Source organism: Pongo pygmaeus, chromosome 10 (assembly GCF_028885625.2).
Source record: "Pongo pygmaeus isolate AG05252 chromosome 10, NHGRI_mPonPyg2-v2.0_pri, whole genome shotgun sequence".
Lineage (NCBI taxonomy): Eukaryota > Metazoa > Chordata > Mammalia > Primates > Hominidae > Pongo > Pongo pygmaeus.
Genome location: NC_072383.2, coordinates 119,643,969 through 119,662,869, shown reverse-complemented (window position 1 = coordinate 119,662,869; position 18,901 = coordinate 119,643,969). Strand labels below are relative to the sequence as shown.

At 46.1% G+C, this 18,901-nt stretch overlaps 1 protein-coding gene across 1 annotated transcript in view; it reads left to right on the top strand.

Annotated features, from left to right (window-relative positions):
• The first annotated feature begins 5,531 nt into the window (after positions 1 to 5,531).
• Positions 5,532 to 18,901, top strand: part of SPPL3 (signal peptide peptidase like 3) — a 139,937-nt gene continuing 126,567 nt past the window's right edge. The window contains exon 1 of the mRNA XM_054442719.2: positions 5,532 to 6,048. Coding sequence (XP_054298694.1) covers positions 6,026 to 6,048 — 23 coding nt within the window. The 5' untranslated portion in view covers positions 5,532 to 6,025. The remainder of the gene's footprint in view (positions 6,049 to 18,901) is intronic.

The window sequence follows — 18,901 nt, the reverse complement described above, 5'->3', positions numbered from 1 at the left end:
CAAGTGACCCCATGTCTAATAAGCTCACCATATACCTTACTTCTGATCTGCCTTCCCGTATCTCTCCCCCCTTAAGAACTCTCACTCTTAGTCAAGGAGGGAGTTGCTGAGGACAGAAGTGGATGTTGAGTATGACATCAGGCAAAACAAGTTGTTCTGGATCCTGGCTTGCCTTCCCCTTCACTCAAACATTCAGTCTACAGACATCGAGCTTCTATTCTGGGCTAATCTCTCTGCTGGGCACACAGGATATAACTGGCAACCAGTTACAACTCCTTCCCAAGAAGCATTCACAAGCTAAGGGAGAAACTGACAAGCAAACAGTCGATGACAGTTCATTATGTCATGTGGGTAAATTCAGAGGACGATGAGAATGCAGAGAAGTATCTAACCCAGCCTAGGTTTTGGTCAAGTGAGATTTCCTGGAGGATGTGACATTGCAGTCAGGCCCCCAAAACTATGAGCAGCAGTTAAGAGGCAATGGGAGGCCGGGCGCCGTGGCTCACACCTGTAATTCCAGCACTTCGGGAAGCAAAGATGGGTGGATCACTTGAGGTCAGGAGTTCGAGACCAGCCTGGCCAACATGGCCAAAGCCGTCTCCACTAAAAATAGAAAAAAAATTAGCCGGGCATGGTGGTGGTGGGCAACTGTAATCCCAGCTACTCGGGAGGCTGAAGCAGGAGAATCGCTTGAACCCAGGAGGCGAAAGTTGCAGTGAGCTGAGGTGGCGCCACCGCACACCAGCCTCGGCGACAGAGTGAGACTTTGTCTTAAAAACAACAACAAAAAAAGAGCCAATGGGAAACCTCCTGGACTTGATCAGAGGTTTGGAAGCAAAAAAGAACACAGCCCATGGGGAAGCTGCACATGCATGTGTGTGGGGGCGAGGGGTGGATGACAGAGGGGAGAAATGGGCTGGAGGGACAGGTAGAGCCAGCTCAGACCTGAGCCTTGATGTTCTCAGAAACAATGCTTAAGCAGCCCAGACAGACCTGGTGATGCCAGCTCCCTGGAGTCTGTGCCTAAGGCAGAGGACCCATCCTGGGGTAGACTCCCCAAGTCTCTTTTGAACACACTTGGTGGAAGAAGCTATCCTATAATTACTGTGGTGATAATTAGAAGCACCTGCATGGCCTCTTTCTTTCTTTCTTTCTTTTTTTGAGACAGAGTTTCGCTCTTGTTGCTCAGGCTGGAGTGCAGTGGCACGATCTTGGCTCACCGCAACCTCCGCCTCCCGGGTTCAAGCGATTCTCCTGCCTCAGCCTCCCGAGTAGCTGGGATTACAGGTATGTGCCACTACCACCCGGCTAATTTTTGTATTTTTAGTAGGGATGGGGTTTCTCCATGTTGGCCAGGCTGGTCTTGAACTCCCAACCTCGGGTGATCTGCCCGCCTAGGCCTCCCAAAGTGCTGGGAGTACAGGCCTGACCCACCGCGCCCAGCCTCCACGGCTTCTTTCAACAAATACTGCACCAGCTGTAGCGCTCTCACCTGCAGTGGGGTGCAGAGAGACAAAGCACCCCTCCTGGGGGGAGCCTAATGCCTGAGTCTGTTGCCAAGCACACCTGACTCCCTGGCTGAGGCCCAAAGGTGTCACAGATACACCTGGGGCTGCTATAGCTTGGAGCTGAGTGCTGCTGGCAGGGAGACTAAAAGTCACTCCCAGTCGGGCGCGGTGGCTCATGCCTATAATCCTAGCACTTTGGGAGACCGAGGTGGGCAGATTGCCTGAGCTCAGGAGTTCGAGACCAGCCTAGCCAACATGGTGAAACCCCGTCTCTACTAAAAATACAAAAAATAGCTGGGCATGGTGGTGGGTGCCTGTAATCCCAGCTACTTGGGAGGCTGAGACAGTAGAATGGCTTGAACCTGGGAGGCGGAGGTTTCAGTGAGCTGAGATTGTGCCACTGCACTCCAGCCGTGTGACAGAGCAAGACTCTGTCTCAAAATAAAATAAAAATAAAAAAGTCACTCCCCAGATGCCACAGTCTGGGCAGCTCCCAGCCAAGCCACAGGCTTCAGATTTATTCCAACCTTGCCCTCTGGGGAGACTTCAAGCCTGTAGAGATGTTGACTAGGATCTAGAGGTGCCGTCTACTTCTCAGCAACCTTAGCCTGAGATGCTCAAGCCATTAGTCTCTGGGCCCACACTTCATCTTCCTGGGATCAGGTACACGGTGTTTCCATGGCCTGGACATCATCCCGGCCCTGGAAAGTGCTGTGTAGCTTCTTGTAGGGTCTGCAGCCACATTTCCTCAAGAAACACTTCGGAGGTCTCTGGTTCAGACAGAGAGAAGAAAACCTCTCCCCATTCACCATACCTTCACCAAACCCCTTCTCCCTCCTTTCTTCCACCAGATTTTTCCCACTGAAAAGAATGGTCCCTTTGCTTCTGGGAAGGCCTCAACTTTCCTACTCCAGCAGCTCCCGTTTCATTCATCCAACACCAACTTTCCACTTGGCTTTGACTTCTATGACTCACTGGGAACCAAGGCCCAAGTGAATCGCCCAGAGGCTCAGCGTGGCATTTTCGTTTCAAAAGTGACATGTCTGGTCTGTTTTGTTCTTAGCTCTCCAAAGAAAAAGCTTCTGCATCACCCAAAGCCACTTGCAACGGCTTCTGGCCTTTCCCATGGGACCTAAAGCCTCACTCTGTGCCCCTTCGAAACTCAGAATGACTGTGTCACGTTCAAGGACACAGTTGGCTTTCTGTAAGAGCACTTGGCAACGTTGCGAGAGCTAAATGAATGTCAAGAATTTAGCCCCTGGCCGGACGCGGTGGCTCATGCCTGTAATCCCAGCACTTTGGGAGGCCGAGGTGGGCAGATCATTTGAGGCCAGGGATTTGAGGAGTTTAGCCAACATGGTGAAACCCCATCTCTACTAAAAATAAAAAATTAGTTGGATGTGGTAGCACACGCCTGTAATCCCCGCTACTTGGGAGGATGAGGCAGGAGAATTGCTTGAACCTGGGAGGCAGAGGTTGCAGTGAGCTGAGATCACGCCACCGCACTCCAGCCTGAGTGACAGAGCAAGACTCTGTCTCAAAAACAAACAAAAAAATTAAATTAAAAAAAATTTTTTTAAAAAGAATTTAGCCCCTTTGCCTTTTCATCTCCCCTTAATATCCCTGCATCCAGTGGGTTTATGGCTGGACAGATATTTGCAGGCCGGTGTCTTCCTATGAATAGGGAGACTTAGGGTCCCTGGTGATTTGATATTTTCTTGTTGCCCTGCCTCAAACCCTCCCTTGGACCTTGATCTTTTTTTTTTTTTTTTTTTTTTTTTTTGAGACGGAGTCTCACTCTGTCGCCAGGCTGGAGTGCAGTGGCGCGATCTAGGCCCACTGCAACCTCCACTCCCCGGTTCAAGCGATTCTACTGCCTCAGGCCTCCCAAGTAGCTGGGACTATAGGCACAGGCCACCACGTCCAGCGAATGTTTGTATTTTTAGTAGAGATGGGGTTTCACCATGTTGGCCAGGATAGTCACGATCTCTTGACCTCATGATCCACCCGCCTTGGCCTCCCAAAGTGCTGGGATTACAGGCGTGAGCCATCGCGCCCGGCCTGGACCTCAATCTCATCAGTGAGCCTTTTCCCAGGGCTCTCTGATAGAGCTTTGGAGGAAACACTTGGAACCTAACTGGTCCTGGCACCTGGCAGTGGGGGAATAAGGAAGGAGAGCTTTGCTTCTGAAGGGAAAGTGTACTTGGCTTTCTCTTTAAAGGGTTTCCCTTGGGGAACAGGCAAGCTGCAGATGTATGGGCAATGGCCAACTGATCCATTTGGAGATAGATTCAGGGTGTGGTGTTCCCTGTAAGCCTGGGCAGGCCCTGGGAAACTGGAGCAGAGCTAAATTCCGGCCTAAAGTTGGGCAAGCTGCAGAGAAGCTTGAGTACGTTGGTTTCAGGTGTGTGAGTTTCGACTTCTGCAGAGAAACTGGGGGGTGAAGGGTAGGGGTGGAGGGGTGTCCAGGAGGGTTAGTGTATCTGTTGCCCAGGCATGTTTCTAAATTCTGAAGCTGCACTGGTTAATCATTTTTATTCATGAACACAGTAACTGGCAGGGAGGCTTAGCTGGGCCCTCAAAGTCTGGCCTCAGTGCACCTTCTCAGTATATTTTCTCAACACTCCAGCAAAAATCACCCTTCCCACTCTCGGATTCAAGCTCACCAGGAACTGGGCCTTACTTCATGCCATTCTTTCTTTCTAGAATGCCTTTTCTTTTTTTTTTTTTCGAGACAGAGTCTTGCTGTTGCCCAAGCTGGAGTGCAGTGGCGCAATCTCGGCTCACTGCAAGCTCTGCCTCCCGGGTTCACACCATTCTCCTGCCTCAGCCTCCTGAGTAGCTGGGATTACAGGCGTCCACCACCACGCCCGGCTAATTTTTTGTATTTTTAGTAGAGACAGGGTTTCACCGTGTTAACCAGGATGTTCTCGCTCTCCTGACCTCATGATCCACTCACCTTGGCCTCCCAAAGTGCTGGGATTACAGGTGTGTGCCACCGCGCCCGGCCAAAAGAATGACTTTTCTTTGATAAGCCTCTCACCCTTTCAGACGGCCTCATCCACTCCTGGGGAAGCATTCCCCAGTACCTGGGGCCTCAATCTCTCCCTCTAAGCTCCAGGTTCACGCTGTTGGTCTCTGGTCTAGCTCTACCGTGTTTACTTCTGTGCCCGTTTCCAGACCTCCAAATGGACGGTTTCCTGAGCTTTCTGCTCTTGCTGTTCCCTCTGCCAGGAGCTCTTTTCCTGTGGATCTTTGCAAGGCCAGCTCTCTGTCATCATTCAATATCAGCTCAAATGTCACCTCCTAAGCGAGGCCTTCCTTGACCACCCTATCTAAAGTAACCCACACCTCTGCTCACTCTCTGTCCCCTCACCTTGTGTTACAAAATGTGTTTTTGTAAAACTTAGCAGCATCTGAAATTATCTTATTTGTGGGCTTGGACTATGTCTCTTCCTCTAGAATGTAAGCTCTAGGAAGGCAGAGTGAGTTGACACATGGTTGGCACCCAACAAATATCTGTTGATTGATTCTGTGAAGGCAAGCGTCGGGTATTCGACTTGGTGCTGGGCCTGGGAGCAATAAAGGTTGGCTGCCTGGAATATTTGCTACCTGAATGAATGAACCAAGGAACATACGAACGAAGGAATGCAGCCCTCTGCCTGTTGACAGACAGTTTGACTGACAGTTGGGGCGCCCGTGGCCAGCAGACTGTTGACTGACGGTTGACAGCTGAGTGGCAGCCAACAGACGCGCATCGGGGTTCCCGATTGGCTGGTGCAGCAGCCCCTCGGAGAGGGGCGGAAGAGGGTACCCGAGGCGACATCTCCGCGTGGGGAGGGGGGCGACACCGGGCAGCGGGAGGCGGCCCACCGGCTCCGGCTGTGCGAGCAGCAGCCGCCTAGAACCCAGGAGCCGACGTCTCCGCGCATGGGCCCGGCACGAGGGGCGGGGCGCGCATCACGTGAGCGTGTTTTGGGCACGTGACCCGCGCGGGGCCAAGGCTCGCCCCCGCCCCCGCCCCTCCTCCCCTCGGCGGGTGTGATCGAGTGGCCTCGCCTCATCGCCTAGCGCCCCCCTCAGCCGCCGCCGCCTCCGCCCGCCGGCCATGTCCCCCGGCCGCCGCCGCCGCCGCCCGAGCGCGGCGCTCCAGTGGCCCCGCGCGCAGTGAACGCGGGCCCGTCTTGCCGTTCACCCGCCCCGGGGCCCCCTTGTTCTCCGCGCCGCCGCCGCCGCCATGTTGGGTTTGGAGCTGCAGCGGAGCCGCCGCCGCCGCCGCGGGTGAGGGAGGCCGAGAGCGGAGCCCGCCCCGCCCCGGGGCCCAGGGAGCGGGGCCGCCTCGGAGCCCGGCCTCTCCCCGCCAGCCGCCTTCCCGGCCCGCTGTGCAGCCAGCGAGCCAGCGAGCCAGCGAGCGAGCAAGCACCGGACCCCGGCCGCGCCTTCAGCTACGGCCCGAGCGAGCCCGCCGCCGCCGGGCCCGGCCACAGCCTGCAGCGGAGCCCACGAGAGGCAGCGCCATGGCGGAGCAGACCTACTCGTGGTGAGTGCGGGGCTCCGGGAGGCCGGGGCGCAGCGAGGGTGGGGGTCGGGGCGCCGGCGCGGCCCGCCGAGGGGAAGAGGAGGAGGAACAGGTGCGTGTCGTGGAGGGGGGGCGCGGGTTGGGGTGCACGCCCCCCTCTTCCCCACCGGAGGGGGCGGCTGGCACGCACGGAGGGCGGTGAGTGGCCGGGGACCCGGCGTCCGAGAAGGGGAATGGAGGAAGAGGCAGCGGCGGATGTCATCTGGCCATGGGCGGAGCAGGTGATGGAGAAGGGGAGCATGACCCCGGGGGTGGGAATCCCACGGATGGGAAGTTGAATCCGACAGGCACCCCGGAACTGACTCGTGGGGGTGTTTCCTGGGCAGGAGGACTCGAAAGGGTGGAGAGAGGCAGGCCAGGGCAAAGGTGGGCCGCTGGGCTGAGAGGAAGCTCTAGTGAGAACAGGTGATAGAGGCAGAACTTCTAAGTTGGGATAGTGGAGCAGCCGCCGCAGCTGCGGGGCCGCTGCTTGGCTCTGGGACAGGGAGCGCAGGGAGAGTTGGTGAGGTGGGCAGAGGCCCGGGAGTGAGGGGAGGAAAACAGCGGGGGGTGAGTCCGCGAACCTTGGAGGGGAGTCACTGGTGAAGAGGTTGGAAGAGGAGCCTGTTTGAAGAACCTGTTTCCTTTTCCTTCTGGAAAAGGAATTCGTTGGTGACAGTGGGGCATGGGCAGAGTCTTTGTAAGGGTTGGTACTATTATTTTCAGAGGAATGGCGCCCAGGGCCAAGTGTGGAGGTGGAGGACCTGCAAGTTAAGTTCATTTCTGTGGGGCTTTTAAAGTTAGTAAGTAGCTCGTTAAGGGCCGAGAAGCGAGAAGCTACTGTGTAGTTTATGGGGTGACAACCTACATATCCGGAGAAGGGAGTGCCAGGGTTTGGGGGAAGGAACATAAGGGGTCTCCCTTTAGCACGTAGAGGTGGGATATTTGCAGGACGGGTTGAAGGAATGATGGCAGTATCCATGAAGAGTGGAAATCGGGTAGTGAGAAGGAAGTCATAGCTGGAGAGTGAGGAAGCAAGAAATGGCATGATTGTAGGAGTGGGGGACCTGATTGCAATCTAGAGAAATGGTTTGAAGATGGTTTACTCTTGAAGCAAATGTGGTTTGGGACAGAACTGTAGACATTCCCTTCTTAGAAAAAAGCACAATAGAATGGGACGGGCATGGCGTGTGGAGTTGAAAGACCTATTTCGGAGGTCCGGTTTGCCACCAACTTGCTTTGTTGATACGACATGGTAGTGAGTTCTTCGGTCCTTTTTCCTTACCTATAAAATAGAGGGAATTACCTTTTCCACAGCCTGCAAGGATTAAGTGAGCACATTTAGAAAGCACTTGGGAATGTGTGAAGTGCCACAGATCTTACTACATTAATTATAATTATCCTAGAGAAACATCCAAGAAATGGGTAATATCTGAAAATAAGGAATGGTTTTAGGTAGAAGACTTCGAGTGGATTATTTATAGTGTTAGAGGTTATAAGTCAATAACTCATTGAGTCTTCACATAGAGAAAGGGAGTTAGGGATTGAAGATGATAATTCTTAAGGGAACTTCATTGATGTATGTGCAATCTCAAGAAGAAGGTAACTGAGAGACAAAGTAACCCTAAAGGAAGAATTAAAATCTTGGTGAACACGTGCTCTAAAAAGAGGTTTAAGCTAATTTCATGGTTTTGCGTGACAGCTGCCTTTCAGTAGCAGGTCGTAGGGAACACAAGATTACAATTTCAGCTTCCTTCTGGACAGAGTGAGAAATGAAGGTAAAGGTGTTTCTGTCATGCCTTGTGGTTACTCATCTTGAGCTTCTCATACTCTGGCCCTAATGGCTGTGGCCCTGAGAGTCCTAATGGCTGCTTTGCTGTTTTTTACTGTGCTGTACAGAGGCCATGGATGGTTGAAAGAATAGAAAACTCAGTGGTCAAGAAATGGGGAAAATGAAAATGTTTTACTACGTAGGTTGGACACACACTACCTCTCTCTGACATTAGTTGGCTCTATTAAGGAGGGATTACTTTGTGAAGTTTAACAGTTTACAAATTTATTCTACTAAAATGCTTCCTTCAATGTCAGCTCTGTTTGCTTTACAGGCAAACTCCTTGAAATCGGGGAGCTTAGCCCCTCAACCTTTAGCAGGTTTTGAGATGGAGAAAATTTTTACATGATCTGGAGAGAGGGTGGCATATAAGGGGAGACTGGGGAAACCGGGCAATTTCCCTTTTTTTTTTTTTTTTAGGATGGAGTCTCGCTCTGTCACCCAAGCTGCAGTGCAGTGGTGCCATCTCGGCTCACTGCAGCCTCCGCTTCCCGGGTGCAAGCAATTCTTGTGCCTCAGCCTCCCGAGTAGCTGGGACTACAGGCACATGCCACCATGCCCGGCTTTTTTATATTTTTAGTAGAGATGGGGTTTTACCATGTTGGCCAGGCTGGTCTCAAACTCCTGACCCTGTGATCTGCCCACCTCGGCTTCCCAAAGTGCTGGGATTGCAGGTGTGAACCACCGTGCCCGGCCACAGCTTCCTATTTAATAGTTGTTCCTGAGTCAACTAATAATATAATAAAATAAGGAACTATACACATGGCATTAAATATACACATTTAATTCTCACAAGTTTCTGAGGTAGGTCTGGCCACAGCTTCCTATTTAATAGTTGTTCCTGAGTCAACTAATAATATAATAAAATAAGGAACTATACACATGGCATTAAATATACACATTTAATTCTCACAAGTTTCTGAGGTAGGTGGTATTTCCCTATTTTACAGAGGAAGAAACAGGCTTGGGAGGTCAAGTGATATGTTTAAAGTACTTCACTTGTGATGCTCTATTTTGTTTGACAGGAATTCTCCCATCATTTTACTCATTGTTATTGAAATATAAATATGGAAAAGGTATTCCAGTAGTCTGTGTAAACTGATTTTTGGATTATCTGTCATTTTGCAGTTACCTTTGTCACTCTTCCCTTGGCTTGTGCAAACAATCAAGAGTTGATTACTTTTTTTTTTTTGTGAGACAGAGTCTCTTTCGCCCAGGCTGGAATGCAGTGGCCCAATCTAAGCTCACTGCAGCGTCTGCCTCCCAGGTTCAGACGATTCTCCTGCCTCAGCCTTGCAGGTGGCTGGGACCACAGACGTGCACAACCACGTCTGCTAGTTTATTATTATTTTTTTCTGTATTTTTACTAGAGACAGGGTTTTGCCATGTTGCCCAGGCTGGTCTTGAACTCCTGACCTCAAGCAATCTGCCTGGGATTGGCCTCCCAAAGTGCTGGGGTTACAGGCGTGAGCCACCACACCCTGCAATTGATCTCTTTTTTTTTTTTTTTCCTTGAGACAGGGTCTCACTTTGTCATGTAGGCTGGAGTGCAGTGGCAAGATTACAGCAGCGACTCCAGGGCTTAAGCGATCCTCCCACCTCAGCCTCCTGAGTAGCTGGAACTACAGGCGTGCCCTACCACGCCCGGCTGATTATTGCATTTTTTTTGTATTGTGTTTCGCCATGTTGCCCGTGCTGGTCTTGAACTCAGCCCAAGTGATCTGCCTGCTTTGGCCTCCCGAAGTGCTGGGATTATAGGTGTGAGCAACAGTGCCCGGTCCTGCTGTTTTGTTTTTTTTTTTTAAACAGACTTGCACTTTATTTGTATGTGACCTTTGGAAAAACCAAACTGTGGAGACTGTTGTGCCACTAAAGATTTGTCTGAGGATGGAGTCGGTAAAGAATATAAAGGCATATGCAGATGGGCTTCCTTAGGATTTTCGTATAATAAGACATGTAAATTATTGGCAATGAGTTGATCTTTACTGGAGCTGGGTGATGAGTACATGGAGGTTTATTATTCTATTGACTTTTACATGTTTAAATTTTTCAGAAAAAGTTTTTTCAAAAAAGCCCTTATATGTAAGTTCATGTGTGCTTGCTCTCTTCCTAGCAAATTCTATCAAAATCCTGTACTCAAGGGTTCAACTCAAATTCTGCTTAGCTGTGAAGCATTTTCTGATCACCCCATATGAAAATGATCTTTTTTTGAGACAGGGTCTTGCTCTGTCGCCCAAGAGTGCAATGGCATGATCTCTGCTCACAGCAACCTCCGCCTCCTGGGTTCAAGCGATTCTCCTGCCTCAGCCTCCTGAGTAGCTGGGATTACAGGCGTGTGCCACCACGCCTGGCTAATTTTTTTGTATTTTTAGTAGAGATGGGATTTCACCATGTTAGCCAGGTTGGTCTTGATCTCCTGACCTCAGGTGATCCTCCCGCTTCAGCCTCCCAAAGTGCTGGGATTATAGGTGTGAGCCACTCTGCCCAGCAATCTTTTTATTTTTAATACTTACAGTTCTGTCTGCATAATTCCTTCCTTATCTCATGTAAATGCCTAATCTAACTAGATTGTAAACTCCTTGAGAGTAAGGACCATATAACACTAACCTTGGTTCTCCCATAATGCCTAGTACATTGTAGTACATGTAGCCCCTGCTTAGTAAATAGCAAGTGGTAAATATGACACCGAATTTCAGGATGGTTCATCCTTTGTTGAAAGAATATTAAACATAAGGAGGATGCTACTGAATGAAAAATAAGTGTTTGTAACCCATGTACTTATCAAAGAGGGCTTTTGGTAACTTGGTTTCCTGATGTACCAGTGCTGCAAGAATGAGGAATGCCATCCTTTATTAAAGTTCTAAATAAAAGCTATTAACAGAATAAATTGAAATAATTGGTAGTAACACCAGAATCTTTATCACAATTTAACTACAAGATTCTGCTTATAGCCTTTTTTCTCACATACACTGAGGAAGTAAAAGAATGCATGTGAAAACACAGATTGAATGTGCTAACTAGACTTCTATTGATTTGAGAAAAACACCTTGCTTCCTGTATATTTATGAGCAGTTTTAGTGTAAGTTCTGTGAGAAACAGGAACTCGTCTCTTGATGAAGCAAAATGTGGTACTTATATATAACTGCTATTGAACACCTACTAAACATTACTAATGTTGGTGTGAGGGAAAAGGAAGTCAATTTATTTGAACTCCTTCAAGTGAATTTTGTTACCAAAGTGCTATCATAATAACTTGTGTATTTTCTATGTGATAGAGTTTTACAAGCATTGCTAAGTAAGGAAATTGAGGCTGAAAGCATGTAAGTAACTTGCCCAAGGATGTAAATGGTAAAGGGCTCAAAGTGAAGATTATCTGACACCAAAATTCTGACATTGAATCTGTCCACTTAATGTTTCCACAGTCTTTACTGTAAGCCAGCCCTCTTTTGCTTGAGTTCCTGTATTAGCCTCTTTGCTGGGTTTCTTCCATTATCTACCTGTTGGTACCTTCTTGGCCTTCTGACAACCTAAGTCAGATCTTGGCAGTTCTCTGCTTAAAAGTATGGGTTTTGGCCACGCTTAGAATAAAACCCAGATTCCTTAGTGTGGTTCTTCATGGTCTGATCTTGTGTGTGTCTCTGAGGGATGACAGACAATACACGAAGTAAGCGACATAAGGATAAAACCCTTTCTGTTTTTGGTACTCTCTCCAGTGCCTGGCATTTAATAGATATAAATAGGTGGCTGCTCTGTGCTATCTATCTTTTTTTTTTTTTTTAAAAAAAAACAGAGTCTTGCTCTGTCCAGGCTGCAGTGTGATGGCGCGATCTCGACTCACTGCAACCTCCGCTTCCCAGGCTCGAGCAATTCTTGTGCCTCAGTCTCCTGAGTAGATGGGACTACAGACACGCTCCACCATGCCCAGCTAATTTTTTGTAGACATGAGGTTTTGCCATATTGGCCAGGTTGATCTCGAACTCCTGACCTCAAGATCCACCTGCCTCGGCCTCCCAAAGTGCTAGGATTACAGGTGTGAGCCACCACGCCTGGCCCTTGCTCATTATTTTAAAAACATATTTTGCCTATAGTTAAAGTGCTATGATAATGTTGTTTGGGTGATGTGTCATTTAAATTAAAATTAGCCAAAGTTAACACCATGAATTTATATTGAAATCATTTTCCTCAAAGTTTTTTATAAAGCCTTCAGGGGGTAAAGAAAGCTGGAGAGTGTAACCATATCAGCCTGTAAGTATCAGGTAGTACTATCAATTTAAATGCTTAATGATCATGCATTTCTCAAAAAGATTTCTACATGATCATTTATTTTAGAGATGACAAATGCCATTGGATTGTGACATGTGTAGTTCTATATAATTGTATTTTATTTCAACATTAATAACATTAATAAATTATTTAGTTCTCATCATTCATATCTGTTTTATCAAACCATCTCATGAAAATTTAGAGATGTCCTAAAAAGAGAAAGAGAGTGTTGATAACCAAGTGCTGTTTTATTTAGTTGGCTGTTTTTGGCATCTGAAAGTTTGTGTGACTGCTGTCATGGCAGTTAGCCATAAGTATAATTTGATTTTTAAAATTCTATAATCTATTTTTGATGTTTCTAGAGTTTAATGGTTCCTTCTTAGGAATTAAAATACTGATTGTATGTGATGTATGTATAAATTAAGAAGTGTTTGCAACTTTCACTTTCTTTCTTTTTTTTGAAACGGAGTCTCACCCTGTCACCCAGGCTAGAGTGTAGTGGTGCCATCTCGGCTCACTGCAACCTCCACCTCCCAGGTTCAAGCAATTCTCCTACCTCGGCTGCCCAAGTATCTGGGATTATGGGTGCACACCACCATGCCCGGCTAATTTTTTTTCTGTATCTTTAGTAGAGACGGGGTTTCGCCATGTTGGTCAGGCTGGTCTTGAACTCCTGACCTTGTGATCCACCTGCCTCAGCCTCCTAAAGTGTTGGGATTACAGGCATGAGGCACCATGCCTGGCCAACTTTCACTTTCTATAATGTATTTTCTTATCCTCACTTAAGGAGTTAGAGGCAGAATACTTGTCTTCTGGAATTTTAACCTCTGAGGTGGTCAGAGGGGCTCCAAATGATCAAGTTCAGTTTTACAGGGAAAAATTTAGTTAGTCCCAATGATCCTCTCAATGAATTGTTACCTCTCAGATTTTATTAATAAGTCAAACTAGGGCCACAGCTTAAAATGAAACAGTCACACTTCACTGTTGTGGTAAGACTAGGTTGAGCTCCTAAGAAAAAGTTTTTGTAGGTATCTTTAAGGTATTAGACTAAGGAGTATGCCTTAACCTAATAGAGACCTTATGGAAAATCCCATTTCTTGGTTTGTAGGGTTTTCCCTAACCTGTAGGAAAACTTAATTATCTCTCTTTTGGAGTTCCAGCATGGATAGTGAAGAACCACCAAAGGATTTTTTTTTTTAAGTGCTGTGAAGTGGAGATGTATCCTAGTTGTTTTTACATATTTTGAATTGTATCGAATATAAGTGATCATTCAAAAAGTATTCAGCTTCAAAAAGTATTCAGCTGTGTTATGCCACTCATTAAATTTTCATTTGAAATCTTGAGATATGAGCACCTCATTCTGTTATGGTTTCTTCGAATCAGGAAATCTTTAGTGTGAGAGTGGTTTTCATCTCTAGTTAACTGTGACCTAGCCATGTCTTAGTCCTAGTGTTGTATTTGGTACAATAGTTATGCCTGTTGTACTCCACAGGGTCGTTGTGAGGATTTAGTGAGATCATGCATATAAAAATGCTTCGTACATTGCAAAGTGCTCCGTGAAAGCACGCTGTTTGTTCTGTACATTATTTGTTAGAGCCAGATAGGTTCCAGATGGAGTTCCTCACTATAGAAATGACTTTTCTTGTTTCACAATTTAGCCAGCGCTTAAACTTTGAGATGTCCTTTATATTGAGAATGCCACATCATGCTATATAAAAAGAAATAATAGTCTCCAAATTGTCACTGATTTCTAAGTTTCATAGTCCATGGCTACATTCCACAAGAAGAAAGATGATGAATAAAGCTATGTTTCTTTTTTTTTTTTTTTTTTGAGATGGAGTTTCGCTCTTGTCACCCAGGCTGGAGTACAATGGCGTGATCTTGGCTCACTGCAACCTCCACCTCCTGGGTTCAAGCGATTCTCCTGCCTCAGCCTCCAAAGTAGCTGGGTTTATAGCTGTGCGCCAACATGCCTAGCTAATTTTGCATTTTTCGTAGAGACGGAGTTTCACCGAGTTGGCCAGGCTGATCTCGAACTCCTGATCTCAGGTGATCCATCCACCTCTGCCTCCCAAAGTGCTGGGATTACAGGCGTGAGCCACCATGCCCGACCTGTTTTTTCATGTTAGTTTTATTTTGATTTTGAAGACAGTTTCCTTCATAATCTACTTAAATGAAGAAAGAACAGTAGAGTGGATGATCCTCATCTTTCCCTGCTTTTCCTTGGGATGCATGGTATGGTTTTCTACCCTTCTAAAAATGCCTGAGGAGGAGCTGTTAGCAGGTTTGTTGTTGTTGTTTTTTTTTTTTTTTGAGACAGACTCTCACTCTGTTGCCCAGGCTGGAGTGCAGTGGCACGATCTCAGCTCATTGCAACCTCTGCCTCCCAGGTTCAAGGGATCCTCCTGCCTCAGCCACACTAGTAGCTGGTATTACAGGCATGCGCCACCACACCCGGCTAATTTTTTGTATTTTTATTAGAGACGGGGTTTCTCCATATTGCTCAGGCTGGTCTTGAACTCCTGACCTCAGGTGATCCACCCGCGTCGGCCTCCCAAAGTGCTGGGATTACAGGCATGAGCCACTGCGCCCGGCCAGCAGTTTATTTGTTTCCTTATCCCATACCATGCCCGACGGGCACACACACTTCCCTTCATCTGAGACCTCAGGCTTGGGCTTCACTCTTGACCTAGATAGGGCAGGTGTAGCAAAGAAAGTTTTGTTCATTGCTTCTTCAAGCTAGTTATACAGTCATTGTGACCCACGTACAGTGCCTGACTTTGTTTTGTTGTTTCTTTAAGTTTTGTCTAGACCTTGTTTAGCTTGACCTTCCAAACTTGACTAAATCTTCCAGCTTTGCCTGATAGCCTTTGACTGTATACTCTGACTTTATAAACTTCTGAAATTTACACTTATTTCTTTTTTTGTTGTTTTTGAGACGGAGTTTCGCTCTTGTTGTCCAGGCTGGAGTGCAATGGCACCATCTTGGCTCACCGCAACCCCCGCCTCCCAGGTTCAAGCGATTCTCCTGCTTCAGCTTCCCAAGTAGCTGGGATAATGGGCACGCGCCACCACGCCCAGCTAATTTTGTATTTTTAGTAGAGACGGGGTTTCTCCATGTTGGTAGAGTCGGTTGTGAACTCCTGACCTCAGGGTCATCTGCCTGCCTCAGCCTCCCAAAGTGCTGGGATTACAGGCGTGACCCACTGCACCCAGCCCCCTACACTCATTTCTTATAACTGCTTGCAAAAATACTACTTTTAGAAGTAAAGATTAGTTGTGAAAAACAAATACCTTTGCCACTGATTAGTGCAAATGTTTCTAGAAATGCCATCTGGGACTATGGGTAGGCTGGCTAGAACTAGTTGAAGATTTGAGGTAAGAACAATTTACCGAAAGGTAAGAGTATGGAGAGGAAAGAATGGAAGACCAGAAATTCAGGCTTGGGAAACTCACAATTAAGAAATGTCAGGAAGAAGAGGAGTCAGAAGAGGCTCCATCAGAGGTAGGATAATTAGGAAAGTGCAGTGGCGATGAAAAGGCACAAGAGAATTTTTAGGGGCAGGAGTGTAAAAAGCTACAGGATTCAGAGAGAATGAAGAAAAAGCAGGCTATTGAATTTGTAAAGGAAGTCATTACTGAGAGTGCACTACTAAGATCAGAGTAGTGGGGGTGGAAGCCCAATCAGGGGTAGGTCATAAAGAAATAAAGGCATCTTCTGGGTACTGGCCATTTGTTTGAGATGTGAAAGACTTGAGGAAAGAGAATGGTCAGTATAGACAGCAGGGTCATAAAGGTCTTGTTTTTGTTTTTTATAAATAAGGGAGATAATTGTATATTTGCATATTTGCAGGCAGGGAGAGGAAATTGATCTCGGAAAAAAATATATATTTTTTTTTCACGCCATTCTCCTGCCTCAGCCTCCCGAGTAGCTGGGACTACAGGTGCCCGCCACCACGCCTGGCTAATTTTTTGTATTTTTAGTAGAGACAGGGTTTCACCGTGTTAGCCAGGATGGTCTCGATCTCCTGACCTCGCGATCCGCCCACCTCGGCCTCCCAAAGTGCTGGGATTACAGGCGTGAGCCACCACGCCTGGCCCAATATTTTTTTTTTTTACTGTAGTTTCAGTTTAGAGATTTCTACCTTTTAAAAAATTATTAAGGGTTTCAGTTAGGAGTTGTAAAGAGAATTTCAGGGGAGTCCTTAGTGTGTACGTTTAGTTTTTGTCTCTCTTGGTTTGTATATTGTCCACTAAATTTTGGGTTTTTTTTTTTTTTTTTTTTTTTTTTCTGAGACAGAGTCTCGCTCTGTCACCCAGGCTGGAGGGCAGTGGCACCATCTCGGCTCACTGCAACCTCCACCTACCGGGTTCATGCCATTCTCCTGCCTCAGCCTCCCGAGTAGCTGGGACTACAGGCGCCTGCCACCATGCCCGGCTAATTTTTTGTATTTTTAGTAGAGCCGGGGTTTCACCGTGTTAGACAGGATGGTCTCGATCTCCTGACCTTGTGATCCACCCGCCTTGGTCTCCCAAAGTGCTGGGATTACCGGCGTGAGCCACCACGCCCGGCCTCTAATTTTGGGTTGTATCGTATTTTAATAGCCTTTGTGTTTTTTATTGCTGGAATATAAAATCCACCTTCTTCAATCTGACTTTCAAAACAATCTGGTCTTATAACCCTGCTTTCCTATATTTCCTTTAAATATTACTTGTTACTTCAGCCATACTGGGTTACTTCTGTTTCCTCTTTTATGTAAGGTGAGTCTTCTGCCTCGTTTGCCCTTCTTCCAGGTCTCTAAACATGTTGCCTCCTACCCATTTTTCAAGGTCTAACTGCAATGTTTTCCCCTTGCTATGGAGCCTTCTTTCTGATTGGCCCAGGAGAAATGTTCTTCTGATGCCGACAGCTCTTTATCTGTTCCTGTCATGTGGGCAGCACTCAGGATTATCTGACCTTGTATTGAATGTATTTAATATGACCATCTTCCCATTTTGACAATGAAGTTTGTAAGGGTAGGTTCAAAGTCATTAATTTCATGGTGCAAGGACCTACAGATAGTAGGTGCTCAGATTTTCTCTGTAAAAGAATGAATATTTTAGGGGTGAAATTTGTTAGATGCTGGATTTTAGAATAGAATGTCTCCCTAAAAATATGGTGACAAGGCACATGGAAGAGAGGAGAGAACATCTTACTGCTCTTTGAAGGAAGTACAGAAATAAAATGGTTACTGTCAAGTTGGTTCAAGTGTTATGGCCAAATTTGCCTAACTTTCTAATATCCTGACAACACCTAGAGAAAGAAAGGGGCTCAGCTGAGGGAGACATTTACAAAGGGCCACAAGCCCTTTAGAGGGCTCTTCTTCATTTAGCTTAGTCTTCTTGAACATGACCACTGACTCACTTATAAAAGTATAAGTAAAATATAAGTTTATTTATACTTTATATTTCCCAAACAGCCACTTATTAAATATGTGGCGTATATTACTTGTTTCGTAAAGTGGAGACACTCAGCTGCTTTTTTTTTTTTTTTTTTTTTTTAAAGAATTTGCAAAACAGTCTTAGGGAAAAAAATTTCAGTAACATGCTCATGTGAAAATATTTTGCAGGAAACATCTCTTGAGATATGAGTAACTATAAGCTGTATGTAAACTAGCTTTTGAACAATGTAATATTTCTCTCTGTCTCTCTTGCTACTATTTCAGGAATTCATAGTCTTCGTATTACGCTTTTGTTTAAAAAGCTAAAAAAATTTTTTTAATAGAAACTTATTTTGCCATTTTTTTCTCCTTTTTCTGAAAGTCTGTTTTCTTTTTCAGCTCATTTCTTGTCCTTTGTTTTATAATTATTCAGAAAGTGCAATTGAAAAAGTCTCTTGGCCTGATGTGTGCATATTTTAAAGTTAATAGATACAGCAGTGCCTCAATCTTAGGTCAGAATTAAATAACACTGTCATCTGGAATAGGCATAAACCAGACATTTGGGAGATTAGGAGTTAGTTTTGTTTTTAAACCTTTGTATGCTTTGCAGTGGTGAAAACTCACAGGCCTAAGGATGATGTATTAGGCTGGATTCCTGGATAGCAAAGGTTATAAAACCATGGGCAGATGTTATCAACCAGCTTAGGAAAAAGGGAATAACAAGTAGAAGTAGGGAAGAAATGTGAATGGCAAATGTGATTGAGCAATAGAAGCAGAAGCAAAGGTTAGAGATGAAGTGGAAAAAGGAGGCAGCTACCAGAAAGTAGACAGCTAAACCAGAGTCATTGTGTAGCAAAGGTGCAGATTGCCCAAGACATCTCTGGAAATCCACCTTTGTGTTGAGGTTAGATTTACCAAGTTGATAACGAGTCAACCTTTAGTGATAGGATAGTCTTAGCTTGTCCTGTTAGCTGTTGAGAGCATCGGGTTTCGGCTTCACAGCTAGATACCTCAGAGATATTCTTGATTCTCATCAAATAAGTCAATTAGGCCTGTTGATTTTTGCTCCGTGTTTGTGTGTATATGTAGAATATTATTTAATATATTTTAAATTTGCTTCCTCTCCCTTCTCCTAAATTTTTGTTCCAAGATGACCCTTCCCTTTTTTCCCTTAAAGTTTTGAGGACATGAATAATGTTGATGTGTTTATCCTCAGTGGTCTGGCACATAGTTTATTAAAGTGAAGATTATTTTGGATTTGATTTTTTTTTTTTTTTTTTTGAGACAGAGTCTGGCTCTGTTGCCCAGGCTGGAGTACAAT